The sequence below is a fragment of the Amphiprion ocellaris genome, chromosome 18 (genome assembly GCF_022539595.1).
Source record: "Amphiprion ocellaris isolate individual 3 ecotype Okinawa chromosome 18, ASM2253959v1, whole genome shotgun sequence".
Lineage (NCBI taxonomy): Eukaryota > Metazoa > Chordata > Actinopteri > Pomacentridae > Amphiprion > Amphiprion ocellaris.
In genome coordinates this window covers 11,535,119-11,562,086 of record NC_072783.1, presented here as the reverse complement: position 1 = coordinate 11,562,086, position 26,968 = coordinate 11,535,119, and the positions used below count along the sequence as shown (strand labels likewise).

General features: G+C 38.9%; 1 protein-coding gene across 3 annotated transcripts; it reads right to left on the bottom strand.

Moving 5' to 3' along the window:
• Positions 1–134: 134 nt before the first annotated feature.
• LOC111565177 (signal transducer and activator of transcription 5B-like) lies at positions 135–26,511 on the bottom strand. 3 transcript variants are annotated; one of them, XM_023265196.3, is made up of 20 exons: positions 26,428–26,511; positions 26,176–26,220; positions 24,297–24,431; positions 23,401–23,557; positions 22,126–22,215; positions 21,773–21,950; positions 20,193–20,323; positions 18,318–18,469; positions 17,161–17,316; positions 15,117–15,296; positions 14,793–14,880; positions 13,636–13,758; positions 13,324–13,416; positions 12,755–12,961; positions 10,252–10,346; positions 9,852–9,994; positions 9,400–9,555; positions 9,097–9,148; positions 8,512–8,619; positions 135–6,315 (listed from the first exon to the last, which is right to left on the bottom strand). In XM_023265196.3, the coding sequence occupies exons 3-20, from the start codon at positions 24,422–24,424 to the stop codon at positions 6,192–6,194; spliced, it is 2,361 nt and encodes a 786-aa protein (XP_023120964.2). In that variant the 5' UTR covers positions 24,425–24,431; positions 26,176–26,220; positions 26,428–26,511; the 3' UTR covers positions 135–6,191. The 3 variants fall into 3 exon arrangements, with proteins under 3 accessions (XP_023120964.2, XP_023120965.2, XP_054860625.1); XM_023265197.3 differs by lacking the exon at positions 26,428–26,511 and having other exon boundaries at positions 135–2,370; positions 6,160–6,315; positions 26,176–26,407; XM_055004650.1 differs by lacking the exon at positions 26,428–26,511 and having other exon boundaries at positions 26,176–26,406.
• Between the last annotated feature and the right edge of the window lie 457 nt (positions 26,512–26,968).

Below are 26,968 nucleotides of genomic sequence, written 5' to 3'. Positions count from 1 at the left end.
TTACAAAGTGGTCCTGGTGGCCGGATTGGACCGCCTGGAGGGCTGGTTTTGGCCCACAGGCCACATGTTTGACACCCCTGCTCCAGTATATGAGACTGAGGAGGCAGATTAACCCACAACAGAATGCTTCATTAAAAAAAAAAAAAAACATTTATTGTCATACTCCCATTTCCAGCCTCCAGTAAAATGTGGCACAATGTCCCCAGACAGACCACAGAACTTACAGAAGCCAGCAAACACACAACAGCCCAGAGAACTGAATTACATTAAACATATACATTAAACTGACTGAAGACAAACAGGAGATTACTGCATGAACATCAGCAACTGCTGGCATGATTTATTAGTTTGTGTTTCAGCTTGTATTGTACAATCTGACTAAATGCCTACGAAATGTGTCCTGTCTACACTGGAGGTGTCTGATTGGACTCATTGACATTCATTCCACAGACACACTTCCTGAGGGTTAAGGGATTAACGTTCATTCTACGTTAGTTGATTAGGCATTCCTTGGTTGATGCTGGTACTAGTAGTGCAGTGTTAATCGCGTGGCTTTAAAATGTTTTGTATGAAGAGTTCTATCCGTTACCAGTCCACAAGGTACAGATGACAGAGATTATTTCATTATAAGCGAGAATGCGGAAAGAGCTTTATGTGTACAAGCAGTCATGAATTCACTCATCATAAGGGAGCAGAGCTGAGAGAATGAAGCAGATGCTGGTGGTTTTGAAATGAATCCGAAACTGTAACGATAATTGATAGTTCAAGTCCCTTTTCATATAAAAATCTATACTGGTTACTGGTTTCATCACTGTGCTTCTTTCATATGTGACTGTAAACAGGCATTGTGGATCGCTGACTGGAAAAATCTGATTCTAAAAATGTGTTATTTTTCCACCATTTCTTGTGGACCAGTGGACTCACTGATGATTGTCAAAGAAAATCTGCAGAAAATAATCAACAATGGAAATAATTGTTGCTTGCAACCTTAGTGAGCTGCTGTCTGATTACTCTGGCCAAGGGAATAGAATAAGTTTTACTTACAATACTACAAAGTATGGGGTATGAGTAAATTACCAAAGATGTTCACTGATAGACAGCCAAGCTAAGTTTGAGAGACAGCACATACAAAGCAGTTTAGGTACTATTTTGACAAGATGTATATATACTTGTAGACGGAATATTTTTAAGGTTCTCTATAAAAACGCAATACTCATTCACTCTAACCTCCACAGTCCCAGTTCCACAAAGCAACACTGGATGCAGATACTTCAAACTGAACTGAAAGTTTTAGTCAAATTCTGGCTACAAAGGCTAAATCTCGAGCTCACCTTTATGTTTGGATGGAAATGAATTGTCAGGCAGCTCACACACTACGTCAGAGGAGTGAACCAACACTGTGGGTACACTGAATAACTGTATTAAATCATAATTAGTAGCTTTTGATGTACAGTGACGATGTAGTCCTGCAAACACAGCCTTTATGGCATTTTGAAAACTCCCAAAACAAGACAAGGCACCTCAGCCCCACAGAACCAACAGGTGTTCATATACACAATAGAAATAAACAAACTGTGTACAGAATAACATTTCATACAATTTCGTAAAAACGTCTTCAAAATGCATCTGAAATTTATCATAAAAGCAGGGAATTAACAATGCAGTACATAAACTTTTTCAGTAATTAAATGGAGTATTTACATGTCATATAAGCTGCTGTAGTCATGTAATATTTTGTATTGTGAAGTTAAGACTGAAAAAAGAGTCCTTTTGCCATATCTCTGAAGACATCCCGACTTGCATTTTACCAAACACTAATGATGCATTTAAATCAAACTGGAAATGCACAGTGTCTTATTTACTGTGCATCTTGTGGAAACAGTTGCAGAAACTCTGTTTGGGTTCGGAGGCTACAAATTTATATAAGTCTGCATAACAGCCTAGAGTTGTGGAGATGCTTTCGAGTTGCATTATGTTACATATTAGGGGATGAAGTGTTTTTGGAGCTTGATTTTCACCACTCTTTTTTTGCAACCCTGAGCTTTATAAAAGTGAAATACTAAATCACCTGAGCACCTCATATCCATAATCTGTGGTTTGGGTAAACAAATTCCACTTAGTTTAGAGTGATACTTTTCCATGTTTCCAGGTTTATCACCTAAAAGACCAAAACAATCATCTAAAATGTTCGACATTCAGCTAAGGCACCCGTGTCTGTATTTAATAAACTCCAATGCAATAACACGATTTGACACTGGTAAGTGACAATGATAAACCACTGTGAGCACATTTCCTGCTTCACACTGAAGCCTCATTTGATTACACTGCCAATCCCCAAAGGTTTCAGGTTCTCATGGACAGCAGGCCACTCTGTAGGGTTAAAATAACAACCGAGTATCATTACAAAACATACTACGCCAACTTTTGTATGCAAAGCTCCTTCTGACCAAAAACATAAAATTAGTAAGTGCATATTGATTTGATTACATCACATCACATCACCTATGACCATGTTGCTGTAATGCAGGGTAGCACAAGAAATGTTTATAAAGAAACATTAAATAGCTGTAGCAGATGTAAAGTTCTATTTTCAGTACTGAAACAAGGTTTTTCGTATCTCAAAATGAAGATGCATGGTAACACAAGCTTGTTGCCTTTACAGGACAAATTCTTCTATGCAGGAAGAAATATTTTATAGCCGCAATATGTCACCTCTGAAACAGGGGAAAAAACTAATTATTGAATAACAGGCTAGATTACACACATGGACAAAATTGTTGGTACCCCTCAGTTAATGGAAGAAAAACCCACAATGGTCACAGAAATAATTAGAATCTGATAAAAGTAATAATAAATAAAAATTCTATGAAAATTATCCAATGAAAATCAGACATTGCTTTTGAACCGTGGTTTAACAGAATTATTTAAAAAAATAAACTCATGAAACAGGCCTGGACAAAAATGATGGTACCCCTAGAAAAGACTGAAAATAATGTGACCATAGGGACACGTTCAATCAAGGTGTGTCCTCTAATTAGCATCACAGGTGTCTACAAACTTGTAATCAGTCAGTCGGCCTATTTATAGGGTTACAGTAGTCACTGTGCTGTTTGGTGACATGGTGTGTATCACACTAAACATGGACCAGAGGAAGCCAAGGAGAGAGTTGTCTCAGGAGATTAGAAAGAAAATTATAGACAAGCATGTTAAAGGTAAAGGCTATAAGACCATCTCCAAGCAGCTTGATGTTCCTGTGACTACAGTTGCACATATTATTCAGAAATTTAAGATCCATGGGACTGTAGCCAGCCTCCCTGGACGTGGAAAATTGATGACAAATGGAAGAGACGGATAATACGAATGGTAACAAAAGAGCCCAGAACAACCTCTAAAGACATTAAAGGTGAACTCCAAGGTCAAGGTACATCAGTGTCAGATTACACCATCCATCATTGTTTGAGCCAAAGTGGACTTCATGGGAGACGACCAAGGAGGACATCATTGTTGAAAACAAATCATAAAAAAGCCAGACTGGAATTTGCCAAACTGCATGTTGACAAGCCACAAAGCTTCTGGGAGAATGTCCTATGGACAGACGAGACAAAACTGGAACTTTTTGGCAAGACACATCAGCTCTATGTTCACAGACGCAAAAATGAAGCATATCAAGAAAAGAACACTGTCCCTACTGTGAAACATGGAGGAGGTTCTGTTATGTTCTGGGGCTGCTTTGCTGCATCTGGCACAGGGTGTCTTGAATCTGTGCAGGTACAATGAAATGTCATGAATATCAAGGTATTCTAGAGAGAAATGTGCTGCCCAGTGTCAGAAAGCTTGGTCTCAGTCGCAGGTCATGGGTCTTGCAACAGAATAATGACCCAAAACATACAGCTAAAAACAGCCAAGAATGGCTAAGAGGAAAACATTGGACTATTCTGAAGTGGTCTTCTATGAGCCCTGATCTAAATCCTATTGAACATCTGTGGAAGGAGCTGAAACATGCCGTCTGGAGAAGGAACCCTTCAAACCTGAGACAACTGGAGCAGTCTGCTCATGAGGAGTGGACCAGAATACCTGCTGAGAGGTGCAGAACTCTCACTGACAGTTACACAAATGGTTTGATTGCAGTGATTGCCTCAAAGGTTGTGCAACAAAATATTAAGTTAAGGGTACCATCATTTTTGTTCAGGCCTGTTTCATGTGTTTATTTTTTTTTATAATTCTGTTGAACCATGGTTCAAAAGCAATGGCTGATTTTCATTGGTTAATTTTCATAGAATTTTTATTTATTATTACTTTTGTCAGATTCAAATTATTTCTGTGACCATTGTGGGTTTTTCCTACATTAACCGAGGGGTACCAACAATTTTGTCCATGTGTGGAAGTTTTCTCAGGGTTTTGCCACTATGGTCTAATTTACTCGGATGTAGGCAGCAGCTTACAGTGGCTAAAGTTATTAAATTTTACATAAATATTTCTGGGTATCTGACATTACAGTGTCAGTTTACTTACATTCTGATTCTTGTCTATCTGTGCTACTGTTAGGCTATATTTCAGCATGTTACAGGAAATATTTTAGTGGTTTTACCAAAAAAGTAAAACTTCAGTAACCAGAGACTGTTGCTGTTGTACTTGGTGAGGATAATTATTATTATTACTTAGCATCCGACCAGCTTAGCTGTGGTTTACAACAGGTTCAGACAAGACTTGCAGGTGTCTAAACGCAGGTGTGTCCTGAGTTAAACTTGACAGCTGTGTCAAAATGATGATGATTATGAGAAAGTCAGCATATAGCTACACCTTCACCATTGTCACTGACGGCTTTGGCTTTTTGATTTTACACTTCAACTCATTTCCCAATTGCTGAAGACAGAAGTCAGAAATATCACTAAAAATACACAATGTTTTATCAGTATAGTTTCAGTTTGAATGACAACAAAATAATGTATCAATAGAAATATCCATTATATAGTTAAACATTTGGTCTGTACAATAACTACTCTCCTTAAAATCTACTACAGTATCAATGATAATAATGTACAATAAAATGTAGACCTGCTCTTACAATACACATGTGATTTTGTTTTCCTGAGATTCAGCACAATGAACAAATCAACTGGCTCTCCTGGGACCTTGCATTGCTGTACTACTCACTACATTATTTCTAATCAGTGGATCACATCATCAGTAACACTCTTTCTGTAGAGACTTCAGTTTTACTTGTTTTAGATGTCAGGTAACCTAGGGATGCAGCAGTATTGAGGACAAGGTCAGTGAGTTCCACTGGCATTTGGTGATTTCTACAGGACGCAGCAGCTGAGTTGCAGTTGCAGCCTCAGGAGAGGCTTAATCCTGTGTTAAAGCTTAAGCCACAGCTAAGCTAATCATAAAGCAACAGTTCTGATGTACCTGACTAATTCATGTTGGTCGTTTCTTGCCATTTGTGCTCTTCCACTGACTGTCAGTCAGATGAGAACATCCTTAAAACGTCCTGATTCAAAAGAATTCTGAGAGTTAAAGAAAAACTCAGAATGATGATAGCCATCATTCTGTTAAGACTATTCATGTTTACACTAGCTAATGTTAGGCAAATGTTACATAGTCTCACTTTGTTTGTCTTGATCTGTTACAACACATTTCTGGATTTTCTACATATCAAAAAAATTTACAAATATTCAGTTTTTTGTGTCAGCACTTAGACACACTTACCAATGTCAACTGTGTTGATGGCAAAAAAAAATTAAATAGTGTAAAGGGCAGGTAGTTTGTCTTCTGTGAATTTTTCTATAAAAGTCTCCTGGTGTCAGCTAAAAGTTCATTGGGTACATAAGCAAAGCTTCCATTAAAATTAACTGTATTTCTCAACTTGGTATAAAAGTCGTACTGAACCAAACCACTTCCAGACAACAACCCTGAGAAACTATGGTACGTGGGAGAGGACATCAAGCTCATGTCAAATGCCAGTAGCACTGACTCTAAATGGCAGGTTTACTTTTTTAAAGAGACATTTAGGTGACTTTTCTATTTACAGACATGTTCTTTTTCTGTAGGCGGCTAAAACAGGACCTTAATAGTGAAATGATGCAGGTCTACCAGAGTGGCTGACTTGCTGAGGTTGCACTCCAGTATGAGGTTTGTGTATTTCAAGATGTACGAGACCTGAAAGTGTACAGCAGCTTTAGGTTTGTGGTTCAGGACTGCTGGCTACTCCATTGGTTGGCCAGAGGCCTGCGAAGGAGCTCCTCCACGTGACGAGCTACGTCCATTGTGTCCTCCAGGTCGAAGTCCCCATCTGGATCCAACATGCTGTCACTCCTGACAGGACACAAAGGCCAAGAGTTTCATGATGGAGGCTGACTGGGAAGTTATTCTGTGATATCTGATAGGCCAGCTTGACAAAACATTGTTTTGTAATCATGTACAATCCCTATAAGATTAACCCACCCTGTCTGTGTCGAGTCCTGTAACTGTTTTAACAAACCCATATCGTCTTTTGTTTGTATTTTGTAATTGCCTGTCCTTCCTAGTAAAGAGGAGTTTTTGCATTCCTTCCCACTATTGCAAAGTGATGGCTTGTGGGGAATTCAAGGGAAACGTTGGATGCTGAGCTTCTCTGTATGCATTTTGTGAGGTCTTCATCTTATGATGTGAAGTGCTTTGAGATGTGACTTGGCGCTATATAAATCAAACTGAACTGAATTGAATTAAAGCTGTGTGATGAGACGGTCAGCAGACTTGCAAGTTTTCTACATCACAGAAAACATGCAAGATAAAAATTACTGAGTACAACTCTCAATAAACAACAGTTTGCATACTGTACAATACAGTTATAAAGACCCAGCATATTTTGTCATATTTCCTGAAGACTTGTATTAAATCTATGAAAGAACTAAAATGCACGCTTGTTTTTTGTGACAAAGACAGGTGTTTCAGTGATTCCATCATAAAAAATCAAGAGTTAAAGGAGTTATTGGAAACTAAAGACTACCACGATGTACACTCCCCTCCACAAGTATTGGAACAGTGAGGCCAATTCCTTTACTTTTTGCTCTAGACTGAAAACATCTGGGTTTGTACAACCGTTTGGAATGTCCTGAAGAAGAAAAAAAACACTGGTTTACTAAGTAGCAGAGTCCAACAGGTAGACCAAAGAAAACAGCAGCAGCTGACAACAGAAACATTGTGAGAGCTGCAAAGAACGACCCTAAGACAACTCTTAGTGACATCAGCAACAACCTCCAGAGGACAGGAGTGAAGGTATCACAATCTACTGTTCACAGAAGACTTCATGGACAGAAGTACAGAGGCTACACCAGAAGATGTAAACCACTCAAGAAGAATAGGAAGGCCAGGCTGGAACTTGCCAAAAAATACGGAGATGGGCCTCGAATATTCTAGGACAAAGTTCTATGGACTGATGAGACAAAGATGAACCTTTACCAACGTGATGGAGAAAGCTTTAAAGAAAGAAAGGATCTGCTCATGATCCCAAACACACAAGCTCATCTGTGAAACACAGTGGAGGTAATGTCATGGCTTGGACTTGCACGGCTTCTTCTGAGACGGGCTCATTAATCTTCATTGATGATGGAACACATGATGACAGCAGCAAAATGAACTTAGAAGTCTACAGAAACATTTTGTCTGCCAATTAAAAGAAAGACGCAACCAAACTGATTGGGAGATACTTCATTGTGCAGCAAGATAGTGACCCAAAACACACTGCCAAAGCAACAAAGGAGTTCATCAGGGGCAAAAAGTGGAAGGTTTTAGACTGACCAAGTCAATCTCCAGACTTCAACCCTATAGAGCTGCATTTTACCTGCTAAAGGAGACTGAAGGGAGTAACCCCACAAAACAAACAACAACTGAAAAACCCAGAAAAGCATCATAAAGAAGAATGCAAAAGTTTGGTGATGTCAGTGGGTCACGGGCTTGATGCAGTTATTACAAGTAAAGAATTTGCAACTAAATATTCAGTCTTATTTACTTTAATTCTATCTGTTACACTACTTTTGCGCACCTAAAAATGTGGTGTTCCATTACAAATAATGCTATCTTCTAAATTGTGTATCAGATCCAGATGTAAATACCTGGAAATAAAAGCTGAAATGTTGATCTCTTCTCTCATATTCATCGTTTGATGTCAAACCCAAATGTTTTCAGTCTACAGCAAAAATAAAGGAATTGGCCTAACTGTTCCAACACTTCTGGAGGGGAGTGTACATCGTCTTTACAAGTGCATGTAAATGTTTGTTCACAACTTTAATTATTGTCCCTATACAGCTCACTGAATGTCAGTGTTCGGTCACATGGACAGTTGATACATAGTAGTGAAACAAAGACGGGGAACCTCTAATTCAGCTGAAGCAAGTCTTGCATTAAAACATGTAGTTACATGAAGTATTTTCATCAAAACATCAAAAGTTAAAGTGCTCTTGATGTAATAAAAGTGCCCATCTTCATGTTGTGTTTACACGAGCAAATAAGTGTACTGAAGGAGGTGCTCACATGGACGGGTAGACACCAAAGTTGTTGGGGTGGCTCACAGAGGGAGAAGCTGTCTGGTCCATGAATGTAGATGTTCCTCCGCTGGGTTCAGGGTTCGGGGTGGTGAATCTACCAGACATGCCACACAATACTTTAGCTGTTTCTAGAATGTTAAATGATAATTATCCACTACAGCAATACTGACTGACACTTAAATAATAAAAACATTTCCCACATACGCAGGTATTGTCTCTAAAGTACCTTTTGATGTGGGTTTTGAGCTTCCTCCACACACAAACGCAGTTATAGGTGACGAAAAACTGAGGTTTTGGAAAATTTCTTCCAGGTTGAAAACATTTAAAAATTCAGTATTGCAGTCTTTTTTTTTTTTTTTTTTAACATGTTTACACATAAATGTACAGAGGAACAGAAGCATTACAGTTAGTAAGCTCACACAATTTTCTCCTTCCCCAGTGTACCATTAATTGGTAGCTTTGTAGAACCAGCAGTAGTATTTTTTTTTCAGTTTTTCTGTGTCTGTTTTGAGCTAGGTTTCGTGTAACAGTTTAACAGAGGAGAAAGACAGAGAGAAAAAGAACAACTTACTCTGGCACAACTTGTTTGATCTGTGGCTTTACATATCCATCCACTGCTTTTGCTGCAAGAGAGACATACTACTTAAACATCTAAATTCCAGAATATTTTCAGCTTTACAGTGTCATACTGGATGCCTTTTACTAATTAGGACTTTTATGGTCTAAGCTCGTGAAACATATAGACTACATATTATCAAATCAATGTCACAAAAGTATCTCACATTTCCCTGAGAAAAAGCATCTTAATTGCAGATGGGATTATTAAATTCATAGCAGTGATGTGTTGATAGAAACAAGAATTATAGATACATACAAAGTGGAGGGGTGTAGTACTTGGCAAAGACCTCGTCTTTGGGCCGGTCTGGATAGAGAAACAGGAGATGGTTCAAGTCACTGATGCGGTCAGCCAGGGAGCGAATGGAGAAATCCTTGGTTGTGTAAGGCAACAGATTCCAGACTAGCCTCTCGCCTACGAGAAAGAAATTGAGAATCACAGTCATTGTATCTAAAGAATAAACATAGATATAATGTGAGCGACAAGTATGGTCTATTTATTTTGCACATGCATGTGTGAACATAACATTCAAAGACATGAGTGGAAGTAGAGGCCAACATTGCCGGAAGAAAACTGAAACTGGTATTTCCAGCAGAGGAACATTTTGCCTGTATATATATAGTTCATTTCAGCTGTGTGCTCTTCTCTTGACATTATAATTCACTGCCTTATAGTTCCAAAGGAACTTGAACAGCAGAGCAGGTTGGTACCTGGTTTGTTGGGATTTTCGGCCACCCATGCAATGGTGATGCCTCCGATCTCAGAGTCGCTAAATCGCAGCAGGAATGTGCCATTTGGTTTGGACAGCAGCATGTCCTGCGCTTGCTGCTTGTTCACAAATCCCAGAATGGCCCTATAAACATATTCACACCATTAACACACAAACATTTTGATCACAAGTGAAGTCTCACAAGTGCAGCAGAGCACATACCCATCCATCTCTGCTGGTTGTGGTCAGAGGCAATACATATAACTAAAGAAGGTAGTCAAACAGTACAAATAGTCACTTTTTCCTCAGTCTTAGAAAACATTGGAACAGGATACTTAATCTGAGTATTACCTCATGCTACCGATTAATGAAAAACTATACCAGTCAACATAAGATGTTACCCATCATTCCAGTGAGGCTTGAGATGTTTCTTCATGAGCTCTACAACTCCATCAAACCACTGCCAGAAGGTAAAGTTGCGTCCCGGTAAGCTCTCCTGTACAAATTAAAGTCCACTCTGTTAGTATGTTTACATGTAAACATCAGGCTACTCTGAGAAGTCACATTAATCAAACACTGTGATCACAAACACTGAAGTCAGTCAGTAACTGCGAATTCTAGTAAAGCATTAGTATGACTTCTTCCCTACTCCACCTTTATTCCTTCACCAGGAGCCAAGGTCAGGGTACAGTGCTTAACAAATTTATTAGACCACCTGTTATAAAAACGAGAAAACACAAAGATTTTAGAAATCTGTCAAAAAATTGTTTCAAACTAAAAACTGTATTGTTATTTATTAGGCAAATAACAAACTGGAACAACTAAACAGTCCTTATTCACATATACTAACCAAAAATCTTAATATTTTGTATGACCCCCTTTGGCCCTGATAACAGCTTACATTCTTGCTGTTATTGTTTGTACTTTTCGACAGTCTCTACTGTTATTGAGTTCCACACAGTTTCTAGCTGTTCCCAGAGACTTGCTTTGGATGAAACTTTTGTGTGATCCATTTGTGAATTCAATAAATCCCAGATCTGTTCAATAGGACTTAAGTCTGGACTTTGACTTGGCCAGTCCATCAGTTCCAGTACTGCAGATTCCTTTTTCTTGGTCCAGTAGTCTCTGCACAGCTTTCAAGTATGCTTGGGGTCATTGTTTTCTTGATATATGAACCCACAACCAATCAGGTTCAATCCACAAAGAATTCCAAGATGCACCAAGATGTTGTGGTAGACCTTCTTGTTCAAGATACCATCCATTTTAACTAATTTGCCCATGATTTTTCCACAAATGGAACACCATACCACAATGGAATCTCGACCGTGTTTCACTGTGGGTGCAATGCATCTAGCATCAAAATGTTCTCCAGCTTTTCTGCAGACATAAACACAATGATGCTGAACCAACAGTTCAAACATGGTCTCGTCCGTCCAGAGTATCTTCTTCCAGTCATCTACAGTCCAGTGTTTGTGCTCTCTGGCAAATTTTCAGCATTTTTAGATGTTTGCAGGCATCAATAATGTCTTCTGAGCAGCTATTCATCCCTTTAAGCCTTGTTCCTTCAGTTGTCTCCTTATGGTCATTCTGGAAACTTTCTCAGACTCTGATCTAGAAGCATTAATCTCTGCCTGAAGATCAGCAGTGGTCTTCCTTGTGTCTCTTGAGGTGCCTGATATCTGCTTCAGTTAGCTTTCATTTTCAGCCTCTTCCTTAGAGCATTTTCTAAGTATCAGTCTCTGCATTCTGTAGTCCAAGGCATACTTGACCACACTGCGAGAACACTTTATGTCTCTCTATTTGTCTCAAAGACCATCCAACATCATGAAGTGCAGTAATTCAGACTGTCTTTCTCAGTGAGTTTCCTGCGCTTCATCATTTTGAACAGGAGTGAGGAATTTCAAATTGAATTGATGTTTTTATACCCAAATTTGAGCCAGCACACTGGAATTCTCTGAAAAATCTGAAATTAATCAACAATAACATGCAACCACTGAAACTATTTTTTCTGATCAAGAATGCAAGCAAATAATTGTAATTTGGCATCTCAATCAATTATGTTCTTCACTATTTTTTCTGCTTTTTTGTAAAACAGAAAATTTTAAACTTCATGGATAACAATAATAATTATATTTTAGAATTAAAGATATCATTTTGATTAAAGAGTTTGCACATAATGGCATATTAACCATTACAGAAACATAAAAAAATATTTCGGTAATCAGCAACACTGTTAATTTAGGACAGCGGTAGCAAACACCTTACAATAAGTAGTGGTCTAACAAATTTGTTAAGCATTGTATGTTTTCCGTCTCTTTTGTCTGTCAGTAGGATTACATAAAAATTACCAAGCAAAGTCTTGCTGGAGCGGTGGAACAAGGGTTTGGATCATTTTCTCAACAACAAAAACCAAAAGACAAGACAATGGTGCTGGTGGAGGATGGCTCTCATAGTGCCCTTCTAGTTTTGCATTCTGGTAGCTTAATGCTTCTATGTTTTCAGTGATATGTTTCAACTCCCTGATGTACTTTGTGTATGTGTGTGTAATTGTACTATTTGTGCTTTAGTATTAAAAATCCATTTACACAGGCTCTCATTAGACAGTATATCTCAAGGTGAAAATTTAGTTTAGGTTAGGTTATAAAGGTTCAGTTTAGGTTAAATCTTGAGAAAATTAATGTCAGTTAATGTAAGGAAGTGATTACCAGCCCTATATTATACGCAGCCTTGTGCATGTGCTTGTTTGTTTGTGTGTGTGTGCGTGTGTGTGTGTGTTTGTGTGTATGAGCATCTGAAATGAAGGTGCAGTGTGAGGAAGGGATTTGTAGTTAAAACACTCTCACAAAGCACATGTGTTTGAATAGAACAGTCAGCTGCTGAGCTGAGGAAACAAGCTGGCCTCACCCGGTTGAACTGGGCCCAGGATATAGTCATGTTGTGGTAGTCTTCTGGGTTATTGCTGCTGCTTGTAAAAGCTTTCTGTGCCAGAAAGACCAGGTTATCCTCTGACAGGCCACGCCCACTGTGCATCTCTGCCTTGTACTTCATATCGAGGGCCTCGCACAGCTGAGGCCACAGCACCTTGTCTGGCACGATGAATGGCACTCTGCCCTGATAAGACGATGAACAGGGTGGAAAACAAAGAGGAAAAGCAAGGCAGCGGAGACGTTCAGATTGCAACTCTGTATCGGACTGTACAGTTGCTTTGATTAATTCAGTGAAATTACATCTTTCTTGTGTGTTCTAAGATTTCAAAAGATTACACCAAAGGCCCACAGAAATCACTACAGGCTATAACAAAGTAACAGACTAAAACGTTACAAAAAGCACATTATACAGTCTAGTGAGAGTAATACAGTAAATGAAAATATAAAACATGTGACACCATACAGAGTACACCTTTAAAGAATAAGTCTGACAATAGTCTACAAAGGCCATTGTTAAAAGAGACTGTCCAGGAACAGCCAACTTACCGGCTCAGCAAAGGCATTGTCCCACAGGACTGTTGCTGTAGCATTATTGTCCTGACTGCCATGGACAATCACTACTACAGGCAGGGATAAGGTCTGCAGGTATCAGACACAAGAAGAAGGGCTGTTAGCAGATTATAGAAAAGGCCTCTGGACTTCAAACCGACCGGTAATTAATAAAAGCTTCAAACTAGACAAAGCCATAAAACTCTGGTTCAACTGTGGTCTATGAGTAAAGCTGACTGTTCAGTAACCAAGCAGTTCTGCTCAGCTACAATTCACATGTATAAAAGATGATGTGTCCCATCCGATTACTTTGACATGGAAGACGAGCTCGTTGCCCCCAACGCTGAACTGTGATTCAAACAGGACTGTGAACTTCTCCTCTGTCACTGACTCTGCACCTCGACGGTCCGAACGCTTGATCCGCTTCAGTGACTATAATCACACATACGCAATAAAGACACAAGTAGACATTAGCGACAAATTTCTAATACAATGAAAATGGTGCTGTGCATTCTTAAACAACTGAACTGTGCGATTGCTCTGTCAGTCTACAGAGTGACCAATGTTAACACCAGATTTTCTATTCATACTGTTATTTTCTTTAAATGTAAATGTTTACTTATTCATCACAATGTCTATTCTACATTAACAGCGTTTTAAGTATTTACAGCATTCACATTGAAAGAAACTCAAAATTAAGACTGATAATCCATATTAAAATGTTAGTTTGTATTGTTAAATGTTAAAATAGTGCACTGTCAACAACAGTACATAGTATAAACTTCGTAGCAATTGTATTAGCGTGGGGATTCACTTCGATATACTTTAATATACTTTGTTATCCATGCTGTGTCACTGTAGTTTGATTTAGGTTGTCAAACTCAATAAAATTAAATACAATATAAACTTGCTATTGTACAGCTAATTCTGATAAACAGCTACAACTCTGTATTCTGTCATATTATTAATAATAATTAATGGAATTGATATTTCAGACACAAGTAATTAGCAATTAACTCACATATTTAGCAATCTTAATCACGATCTGTCAGTCACTATCAGTATCCAACATTGGAGTGATTTCATATGCATTAAGTTAAAACCTAGTCCAACACAATCAGAACAGCATAAAAGGACAGTACAAGCAGAACATTAGACAATATTTCTTGTGGAAATTCTAATTAAAAAGCAAGGCTTCTGTAATTGTTGAGACCTAGACATTTTTAAATTATTCCCAACATCAGATATTAATTTTGAATAAGAAGAATATTGCACTATGGGCTTTATTGCCTTAATGTTACAAGGCTAGCAGTGTCAAGTTACAGTTAGTTAGCCAGTAGTAATTTATGATGTTCTACTACTGCAGAGAAAACAAATGAATACAGTAAAGGCAGGCAGCAAAGAGTTGCTGATATCACAGGAAATGACGAGCTCAAAAAGACAAAAAGACAAGAAGTCTGAGTCACCATGTTCCTGAAGTGTGCACTGAGAGTGCCAGTGGCCTGGTGATACTCCATCACACAGTTGTTGTTGAGGATTTCCCCACTGCTTTCACTACCGAGACAAAAGGAGACAGATAGGATTCAACACATCGTCTGTGACTCTTTCTGGGGACAACTTCAACCATGAACAATTAAACATGTTAATTTCCCAGTATGATGAGACAACCATTAAAACTATATGTTAACTAAACTACCACTTGACTAATTAGTTGCTCTTCAATATCCAAAAGACTACTTGCATTACTGTATTGCGTCGGACACGTCTATATGCTGGCATGTGCCCCTCACCTGTGTGTACTCTCATTCTTCAGCAAAGCCTTGGCTTGCTGCTCGCTAACAATGACAGCCTTGACCTGAGGTGGGTTCATGTGGACGTTGAGCTTCCCACCGACCAGAAGACGGACTGTGGCTGCAAACTTGGTCTGGGTCTTTAACACTTGGGGTGGCTGCTTTTCAATGATGAAGGTACTAAAGAAAAAAGGGAGCAGTGAGATAACGGTCAACGTGTTTTTTTTCACGAGAGGATTAAGTTCTCCTACAACAGTGACATCAGTGTGACATTAGCTCACTGTACAGTCACAGTGAATGATGATCAGACATTTCCTCAGTGAAAGTTACTCTGTAAGCAATAACAGAGGGTGGGGGTCTGAGGTACTGTCCACACCTGTTATTAACATGCATTTTGGGTCATTTGAGCACAAGTGGGCAGCTCTAAGTATGTCAGCTCACATCCGGCATTAGAACGCATCTCCACATGAGTCATGAGTGATCGCATGTAGTCAGATCTTACTTCTCTGGCAGGAGGCAGAAAGAATAAGAAAAAAAAAAAAAAAACGAATGATAATGACAATGTGCTCACATTGAAGACGTCAACTAAATAGGTAGCCCTTTGTCTACTCTCCTATCGAGAGCTGTTCAATGGTGATCAGATGTCCAAAGGCGTATGTAAATGCTAGGTGTGAACAGGTCCAGTAAAAAGGCACAAAACGAATGGAATCCTCCAACAACAGAGAATGGGACTGAAATGCAGCTAAGACCGTAAACAGTGTGGAGCCACCTATAGCTGAATGTGAGAATGTATACACACACACACACCGTGTTCATATACACTTTTAACAAACTATATAATTTCCCCCCCAAAAAAAAACATTCAGTTGTCTCTCTGGCTTTATAAGGGCATAAATGGCTTGCATAAGACCCTGTACTAGAGGATTACATTGGGGTTGGGTCTCAACATAAATAGTGCAGGAAGTCAAAAAGTGCAACATAGACAAGAGAAATATAATAATAGTGTTTCAAACTTTTAACCCGTCTCCCTGTCCATCTAGCACAATTTTGACAAATGTAGGTATATTTTTCTTGACATAAAAAAAAAAGTCACAAATCTGCAAGTGTGTTTGAAACAGGATGGTAGATTTAAGTTATGAGGTCAAACACCACTTCACAAGCCTAAGGGGATAAAAAATAGAATCTATATTGTATTATTATTGTTGTCATGTAAACTTCCCTTAAGTTTCCCCTTGGCTGTTAAAATAACAGTGACGATCAACAGCCAAATTCAGTGTCATGTTTACCTGGGCAATTTACTATTTCCAGTTGCTGAAGTGGTATGGAATGGTGAATAAAACCAACAAAAGACATGTAATTTGGGTTAGTCCTACAGTCAACAGTTTTTCTCAATAAGGTTGCCAACAAGACACTTGGCAGTTTGGTTGTTACAAGTAAGATTCTACTATTGTGCATTATTTAAGCATATGATGCTTTTAACCAAGTTATGTGAGGCTGTTGCTGAGGTTCACATCTTCCAGATTTAATAAATTCCGATTACAACAAAAAGGTAAAACATTAAATGTTTCTTAATGGTGCTTTTCCTTTTATCGGTCTTGCACATATAACTCTGGTTACTAGGGAAATAGTGACAAGAAAATGATCATAAGATTGAAAAAGGAAACAAAATAATAATAAGACCTCATTCTTGGACTACATCGGCCAGCTCTGGGTCACTTCATATCAGATAACTTTAGCTGAACACAGTCAAGATGCCTTTAGTATATGTCTACTAGTTAAAAGACTTTGAATGCAATTTCATTGTTTCTTGAAGAGAGAAACAGAAACTGAGCATGAGTGGCTTAACAAGAAATGAGAGAGTAAGACACCATAGAGAAGTGAAGCTGAACTTCTGCTTCCTAATCTAATTCAAGTGTAATTCTGTAGTTAAGCTGAAGAGTAATTGTGGAACTGTAATGCAGACTGAGGCTCTGATTAACATAAAGACCAGAGATTAGAGAAGTTGATTTTGATACATGAATAAGTGGTAAAGTCAATTTCTTACCTGGTAACCAGGGCAGAGATGATGTCAGTAATGTCAGAATTGAGTTTGCTAAGCAGCTCTTCCATTGGACCTGGCAGAGGAAGCTGCTGGGTAAGATGTTCACAGCGCCGGATCTGCTGTCGGTTCTGCCAGATAAGGTCAGCCAGCTTCTCACACCTGGAAGAGAAGGAAGGGAGGTGGAGACATCACCGGTATGAATTAGAGGAGGACAGCAGAAAATGACACTGCCATCATTTGCTGAGTTTTTCTATGTGAGTATAGACGGCTCTATTAGTATTTTGACAGTGACACAAATTCTGTCATTTTATTTTTGTAGACCACCATAATCTATTTGAAATGAAGCTATTGTGATTTGGTGGAAGTGTACATGTTAGACATTATTCAAGGGGTTTAAGAAAAGCATTGCACGAACCGTTTAAATTTTTAATAGTTCCTCAGCCTTTACAGGCTAAAAAGTAATCAGACAGTTAAGCGTTAAGCAGTTTCATGGCCAGGTGTGGCCCATTTCCTCATCATTTCTTGGCAATTTAAAGAGATTGAAAGAAATGCAGTATTCAGGTCTGCAAAACAAAAACGCCAGAAAGACCACAGTTAAAATGGACAGTGGAAGAATTCTTTCCTTGGTCAGGAAAAACCCTTCACAACATCTAGCCAAGTCAGTAACACTATAGATGTCTACACTCAAGAGAAACATTCCTGAATGTCGAAAGATGTTGGGTTTTTTTTTAGTTTATATACAATATTACCACTACTTCAAGAATGTACCCAAGTCCTGGCATTGTGAACGAAGAACACACAAAGCTGCTCAGACTGATCTACAAAGCACTATTCCAGTGTGTTCTATGCATGTGTGTGCTGAGGCAATGAGAGCAGGAGGGATGGCTAATCCATCACATGCTAACTAACCTCTAGTCTAAATAATCCAACTACTGTATCTAAAGATCAACAATCTTTCTCCTGAACTGCACACTCTGCCTGTGCAATATCTTTGTTGAACCTCTTGATTTCAAACTAAGTCTACAATTCACCTTGATTGCTTCATATAGAGGCAAAATTACATAAACGGTGTCACTGGTCAAAAATGCATTGACATAACTGCACTGTATAATATTATATGCCAGTTTAACTGGGTAATAATAAACATTTCCACTATATACCAGGACTGGAGAACATCCAGTCCTCCCTCATGAGGACCTCCATTGCCAGCCAGCTGCTGCCTCCTCTTCCACTGAATGAGTTCCTCATCCAGGATCAGAGTCTGCTGCTTCCTCAGCAGGCCCAGGGTCTTCTGATGTTGTTCAGACAAATTCTGCAAACACAGAGCCACATACTAAGAAACATTCACAACACTATTAAGGTTCATACAACAAACAAAGAAGCAAGAGAAAAATTAGCTTAGCGATAAATCAGTCAGTGTGTTTAAGTGCTCTGCAGTAGCCTAATTACTTTAAAATTCTTGTCTATGTGCTTTGAGTGTTATTTAACTGTGCAAACCTACTCATTTAGACTTAAAATGGGATAGTTATACCTGCGACAAATTACTACCAGGGCCTTTAGCAATAGGCTTTTTTCACCCATGCTATGCACATCTGGACAGTAATGTAACACACACTAAGGTGTGATCTGATGCTGCACTTTTTTGCTCATCACTCACTGCAGGCAAGTACGTTTTTGTGTCTTGCCTGGAATGCATGGCAGTGGACATGATGTAGCGCATTTTTTGTATCACTTCCTGTGTCCATTATCTTGTGCTAGAGAGCATGTAACCAGCATGTATGATGTCGCGATATATCGTGCAGAACTCATCATGAAAATTTCATTTAAATCAAAGATGTTTGTCACATAAGGCTGACTTCCTGCTGGTCGGCTGTGCTATGACTGTCACTCAATACTGACATGTCAATGTCTGGAACTTTTGGGTAGGTTGGACAATGTAAAGCATTGTCACCAATTTATTTTAGGTCTTCTGGAAGTGTAACAAAATCTGTGACAACTTTGATGATCTGATGTGATATCTGAGCAGCATGGCCTCTTAAATTCTTGTGAGTGAATATAGTTGACAATAGCTGCTGACTTCTCTGGGACAATTTAATTAGGTCCCATCTGAAACACTCATCAGACTCAACTACAAACATTACAATGGGAAGTCTGAGAAGGTCAGCACAGATCTGAAAAAGCAAGTCACTGACTTCAACAAGTCAGGAGAATCACTTGGATCCATTCAAAGCAGCTACAGATCCAAGAATCAACTGTGCATCAATTGCCACAATGAGGAAGAAAAAACAAGCTACTACCTGCTGAGACAACTAGTCAGGATGTTCCCATTTCCTTTTATTGCAGGACTTACTACCTGACCACAGAACCAAAACTGCAAATTGGTTTGCTGACCATAACATTACTGTGCTTGATTGGTGTTAGAAAAATGTGGTTTGTTATACCGATGAGAACCTAAAGCTGCTCAAAAAATTGCTGAGTCAGACTGTCTGATATCACGCAGTCATGAGGTGATCACACGCTAAGCAGGACTGAGCAGAAATCAAAAGCATTCGTGACAAAGTTTCCAAATGTCGTATAACTTTTATAAAAATGTGCACCTTCAGAATCTAATATTCAGACAACCCTGTACCTCTGTGTGAGGCTTGTCTCCTTGCTGCAAGAATTAAAGAAACTCTGCTTTGACTTCAGTGATGCTGTGTGTCTTTCAGAAAATTTCTCTGACAATTGATCAACCAACTTACGTGATTTGAACCCCATAAAACTCTGTATGGAATATTATTAAGAGGAAGATGAGAAACATCTGACTCAAAAGTACAGATGAGCTGAAGGCTTTAAAATGAAAACAGGGTGAAATATTTCACTTTGCATATAATGAATACAGAATACATTAAAGTTAACTGTTTTGAATTATATTGAAAAATAACTTGTCACTAGATATTTACATTCTTTGAAATGCGCTAGTATTTTGTGTCTCCTTGTGAGCTCAAATTACTGCACAGATACAACATATGATGTGCGTGTGCCGTGTCACATACAAGCCTGTATTTCTGTAGTGTGCTGGCCTCTCTAGTGAGCCACGCCTCCACAGTGGCTCGCTTGCTCTGTAGGGTGGTCTCCCGCTGGGTCCGCTCAGCTGGAGGCAGTGAAGACAAGCTGCTCAGCTGGGCTAACAAAGAAAGACGCAACAGACAGGTAAGATGCTACAAACACCAGCCAATACAATTACACTGATTACCCTTGAAGTAAAGAAGGTGACTTCTAACAAGCCAGTGATTGCAGTCCAAGCACAAGTTTTGAAGTCAACAAGATAACTGAATGTGCCTACAGAGTTCCACACATTCACTTTCATAATTTCTTTGCAACTGACCTACCCCTCCCGAATGAAACAATCTGCTGACCCTTCCCCAAACCAAAAGTAACGCTACGGTACACATGGTTATGCTTAAACACGGGGCATCGACAGTGCTTATAAATGCTGTATCAAACACCAAGGGCAGCAAATAACAGTACACTATTCCCAGCATGTGGTAACACCAATAAAGTGCAAAAAGGACATTAGAATATTTAAAAAAGACAAACTTTGTAGTTCATTGTAGTTCGTACCTAATACAGAAATAGTAAAAAGAAAAATAAGACTCGTCTAAAACAACATGAATAAATGTCACTAATATACGCAGGACTCCCTACAAAATATGAGGCAATAGCAGAACATAAAACTGCAGTGATTTGTTCTTATAGGATAGACAAAAAAACACCAAAACACCTGTAAGTCAAAGCACAGGGCACTGTAGTGAAGTCTAAAGGAGCAGCAGACATAGGCAGAGGAATCAGCAGCAGCTGCTGGCATCAGACAATCATTGATCTCCAATGTAATACAGAAAAGTGGGTAGAAAAAATAACTCTTAGGTTTTTTAAATACTCACACCCACCCTACATGTTATCAAAGCCAATCTGCACTCCTCTACCTGCAAAAATATGCGTCAGTCATCACCAGAACCCTACCTGCAACCTCCACTGCAGTACACCTTAACTAAAAGGATCACGCTCTGAAACCCTGGCCTGTCTTTCAAACTTCCCAGTGCCTGTTCCTCCATTGGTTTCATATAGAGCATAATGGGCCTAAAATAGGTAAACAACTGCCAAACTAGAACAAAAGATTGTGACAATGGAATGAAAACAAAATGACCAGCCTATTAATTGTACTCCTCCTTTAGAGTAGTGAATTCACTTGCAATTTTGAGCTAAAACATTGCTGAGCCACAGTACACATATAATGGTCCTAATTTTAAAGTAGGGTTCCTTATGGCTGCATACGTACATGCATATCCATATTCTTGCTATGCAACAACTAAAAAAATGCAAGAATATTCTCCATAGACATAATTATCCATTTTTAAATCTAAAAGCCTTACAGACATAGAGAAGGAGTGAGACAGACAGTCTTGTCTGAAACACTGCTAATATTCTAACATCATAATTCCTGTAATAATAATAATTACATATTATTTTGATCAAATGAACATGGCAGTAGTTGATCCAGGAGATCAGGCACTGAACATATCAGACATTTAAAATCAGTAGAAATGCATTATGTTGTGTCCTTGTCTCTCCTCACCCTGTATGCGGAGATTTTCCTGGTACTGGATGATGAAGTACTCCTGGCTGTGCTGCAGCTTTCTCAGTTCATTCTCAGTTTCTTGTGTGGCCAGGCGAAGCTCCTCAAAGGCCTGATTGATCTGCTGATGCCGCTGGGATAGGGTGTCCATGGCCTGCCCCCCGCTCCCACAGCTGGCCTACAGACAAAACATTTCTAAGGTGCTTTTTTCCCCTCAGTTTGGTTCTAAGAATATAAAGACACTATATGTGTAATGTGTTGTTTAGGGATAATGGCTTTATCAGTCTTCCAAACAGTACCCTGGATTCCTGCAAATGATAACACCACCACCACCATATTCCTTTAATACTTACATTTGTAGCTTCTTGAACCAGCCTCTGCTCTGAGTGCAGGATGTGTTTAATGCATCGCACCAGCTCCAAAGGACAGCGGTCATAAGTGCTCTGCAGAGATGACAGACAATCCTCAAAATCAGATCAGTTAGTTAAATCCAACAATAGAGCCAAAACGCTTTCTGTACAGTTACCTGCCATGACCCTGCTCTTATTACAGTGAGACAGGCGGATTTAAAATATCATTGTAACATACCTGTTTGCATTTCTTATTGTGAAAATAATGTACATTGTGGTACTGTGCTCCAGGCTAACTTTCTCACTGATACACTTTCTCAGCACCAGCACATGATCTAGTCACACCTCTCCACCCCTGTTCTTGGTACATCTTTGTAATAATCAACCTTTTATGCTGAAAAAATAATTGTCTTTGCATACCCAACTTTTGCACTGATGTAAAAATTGATAGTGAGTTCAGACTTTATATTAGAAAAACATACTTGTGCTTTTGCCTGTCTCTTCACAGGGCTTATCTGATATCAATCTTATAAACTGCACGGAGGCTACACACCTCGTTTTCTGAACATCTGCTTATTGACAGACACTACAATTTACCGTTGTTCCCTAAACTCCTCACATGCAGACTATGGCCCCTTTCGGACATGGATTGTTTCATTAATCTGAGGACAATTTAACATGAGCGCATTCTGGTCAAGTTTCCATAAAAGTCGCTTTGGTACTTTTACTAGATAGTAACATTTCTGTTTCACTTTCAACTCGGCACTTCAGTCTGAACTGAACTGTCACATTTACAGACACGCGTGCACTAGCAATGGTAAATAACATTATATGAGGGGATTAAGGGAAGGATTCCGCATTTCAGCACCAATATCCATCTAAAACAAGACACTTAATAAACAGTTTGCATGCCAAAATCAAAATCCACCTTTTCGTGACTAATTTGTGTTTTGGCATTTGTTACTCTACTATTTAAGGCATTTTTTAGATGAGCAACCTAAAAAAAAACACTGAGATTCTCCCTAGAGACATTGATAGTAGACACTAATACTCTCTTCCTCTGTCTCTATGACAAATGGCTTTTTCTCCTACCTTCCAATGTTCCAATTTGGAATGATTGCTGACTTGGTTAGACAGGTTATCTTGAGAACCAGATCTAGGAGACTATGGTTAAAAATGCACCCAACAGGACGCATTCGTGGGAAAGTTTGGATATTGCTCCAGTGACTGATGAAACAACTTTTCTGAATATGTTAGTTCCCTTGTCTCAACTGGTACCTTGAGCTGGCTGGCGTAGTGGCCAAGCTTGATCTTGAGCAGAAAACCATCTTCTCCTCCCTGAAGCTGGGCTTTCCTCTGCAGCTCTGTCACCAGGTTGTCCAGCAGACGCTTGGCTTTGGTCTCCTCAGCTGGGTTGTCCAGCTCCACTGAATCCCTGGAAAGGCATGTTTAAATTTTCGGATTTTTAACAGATCCATGACCAATGTCAAGCTCACTGCTGCTTCACCAACACTAGCTGCTCTTGTAAGTTTATTTTGTTTCATCTTTAGAAATTCTGGATAGTACCCAAGTTAACTGATTACCTGATCACCAATTTGTTTAGCTTGATATATCAAATACTTTATGAGATATTTTATTAATGATTGCCTGTCGACCCACTGTCAGCACATTTTTTTGTGCTTTGAAATTTGAGATAAAGCAACTGCATCTCTTGCGTGTGTTGCTTTATTTTAAACATACAGGTCTGGTAGATTTACACCACCTAATTCTTTTGGCAGTTTAAGATTTTGCAGAATTTTTTGTTTCCTGCCATTCCATGTAAACTAGTTAGATAACTAGATGGTTACTTCATCTGCATACATGCGAAATTTGTGCTTTTCTCCCACTGTATATATACTTTTTATTTTTTTATTTTAGATAGATAGATAGATAGATAGATAGATAGATAGATAGATAGATAGATAGATAGATAGATAGATAGATAGATAGATAGATAGATAGATAGATAGATAGATAGACATGACCATACTCTTGTAGCAGCATCCATCTTATTTATATGAGGAAGGTAGGGTGGGCAAAATAAAAAATCCGGCAAAAGACATCTTGTAGCCAAACACACTGATACTGAGCTTTACACATCAGAATACAAATAATGATAGAGGTCTATTGCATACCAGAGTTGGCTTTCAATCCACTGAGCCAAGTAGTGTCGCACCTCAATGGGGAAGTGCTGGCCGTACAGTGCCTGCATCTGGTGCAACGCCTCACCCTGCAGCTGCTGGGCCTGGATCCACATTGCCATGGTGGTCCTGTCGAAGTGAGGGGATCGCAGTAAAAGAAGCCGGGGTAGAAGAGAGAGAGTAAAAAGAACAGTAAGCATCAGCTGGAATGCATAAGATGATTGATCTTTACTGAGAACTAATATGAAACATGAATTTATCTAGTCAACATTTGAAATCAAACTGTCAATTTTGACAATAAGCTTTCTGTTTACTGGAGGGCAGAGTCAAAGACATATCAGTCAGCACATCACTGAGCATCATAACTTCAATTTTAATATTAAAATTACCGATACCAACAACATCATTTGGACTAGTCCTAAATATCCTTTGATTAATCAGGATTTTCATTCAGTAGCATCCTGAATGAAACATCCTTCTGACCAGTCAAAGCGACAGTTAGAGATCTCTGAATTTCAGTTTGGACTAGTCACAATAACAGCTGCAGATACCTCAAACCTCATTACAACTAGTCTGAATTATTGAGCAAGATGCAAAAGCACTTGAAGCGTGTTTGTGGAAGTAATGGCGGGTGTTGTGGTGGATAAGATTGTTAGAGAATGCTGTGAAAAATGCAGAACTTATCAGCCACATGTTTGTGCGAAAACAGGAGCTTTGTTTATAGGAGACTTATGGTTGAAATTTGTTAGATCTGCAGCCTGTGTGCTCTGACATGACCACAAAATGGCTTGTCAGATGTGATTACAGCTGCAGCACCATATGTTTAAGACAAGACGCCTTTACTTCCCACTTGCTATGGGTTCTGACATCATTACAGATATATGCAACACCATTTTGCCAAATCAATAATCCATCTCAAAAGACCATGTGTTAGCTGGGCAACACCATTTTGTCATAAGTCATAATGTTCAAGATATTTAGGTAATTCTGACTAATTTAAACTTGGTTTAAGATATCTGAAAAGGACAATGTAGTCATCTTGACCTGAGGGAATTTAAGAATGTATGGAACTAGAATTATTACCAGTCGCTATTGAACTGTAAATATGTGACACTAAAAATAATGCAACGTTGCAGATCAGCAGCTGAAATGTAAATATCTGTCATGAGAAACCCCATGTACATGATTGGTGAAAGTGACAATTTGTCGGGGCGAAATCATGTTTTGGGTATCAGAAATAACAATTATGGGATAGGAAGAAAAATATCGTGAATATCAGAACAGAAATGTTCATTCTGACTAAGACCAGAGTTCCTCATATCTACAATACACAATCAGCCTAGCAGTCTAGTTAAATCATTTCTTTGCATGCATGACCAATCAATGCCAATTTTTGACTTAACAACAAATGAATCATTCAGAAAACATGATGCCGTGTATAGTGGCAAATTAGGTCATCTACCTGAGAAATAGCTAATAAAACAGGACAGCAGTAGTTCATTCAGTAGTAGTAGTAGTAGTAGTAGACCAGACAACACCACAGCAGAACGCCTAACTGCAGCAGGCAACTTTAGGATATAGCTTAGCTTGCTATCATTACTGCACACTGTATACGGGCTCTGGGGAAAGCACGCCTTTTATTAACAGAATCTGAAAATGCCAGTTTATAAGTACTGCTTAACAGATATGCATGCGCTGAACGGGAAGGTGGTGGATTTAAGTTATGTTTGATACTTTGGTGGGAGAAGGCGGCGTCACGTTAGCGAGCTAGCTTCACGCTAGCATAGTAGGGAGGCTTACTGAAGCAGCAAAGCTCGACCAAAACTTCACTTTCATGCTCCGTAAGTAGTTTACTGCTGCGTCCAAAACTCACCTTTTAAGAGACTGCAACTCTCCTTACAGCAACACCATGGACGAGCTGCGGACAGCACATACGTACACAACTTTTAAACCCTCCACTGGTTAGCTGACAGACAAGTCACATCGCCAAACTAACGTTACTTTATCGACTTGCAGTTCGCCATGAAAGCAGCTGTTGTTGACTAGGAGCAAGATGCCTTTCAAAATAAAAATCTCACAAAATCACTATGATATGCCTAATGCTAGTTTATCCATTGGTCATTACCGTGTGTTTCTGTTGTAGCGTATTCAGTCAATAGGCTCCGTAAATAAAATATGGTGTTTTAGCCCCACAGTTCAGTGTACGTCATTATTTAGGTAGGAAGCTCTCCATTTCCGGGTGTAGTATTTTTGCTCAGTGCAGACAACTTGATAACAGTTCCCATCCAGCGCCGAGCTGGGTGTCAAAAGCAGCACATGTCAAACTATTCCGCAATTCCGATTTTGCAATCAATATTTTCTACATGTAGAGGACTGTGTGCAATGTCGTTATTTCCTACACTGAGACGAACCTATGAAATATCTATGTTTTGCAGATATGGAAGTATCTATACAATATTAATATTATCAACTCATGGAAAGAATATGTGCTATATCAGTGCAGTGATTATTGGAAAAATGGGACACTTTGAAAATGTGTATTATGGAACAGTTTGGAGGATAATCGGCCCGTGTATTTCAGCGTCTTTGAGCTTTTGGAAAAGCGCTTTATAAATAAAATTTATTATTATTATTATTATTTATCTGGCAAATGGACTGATAAATAC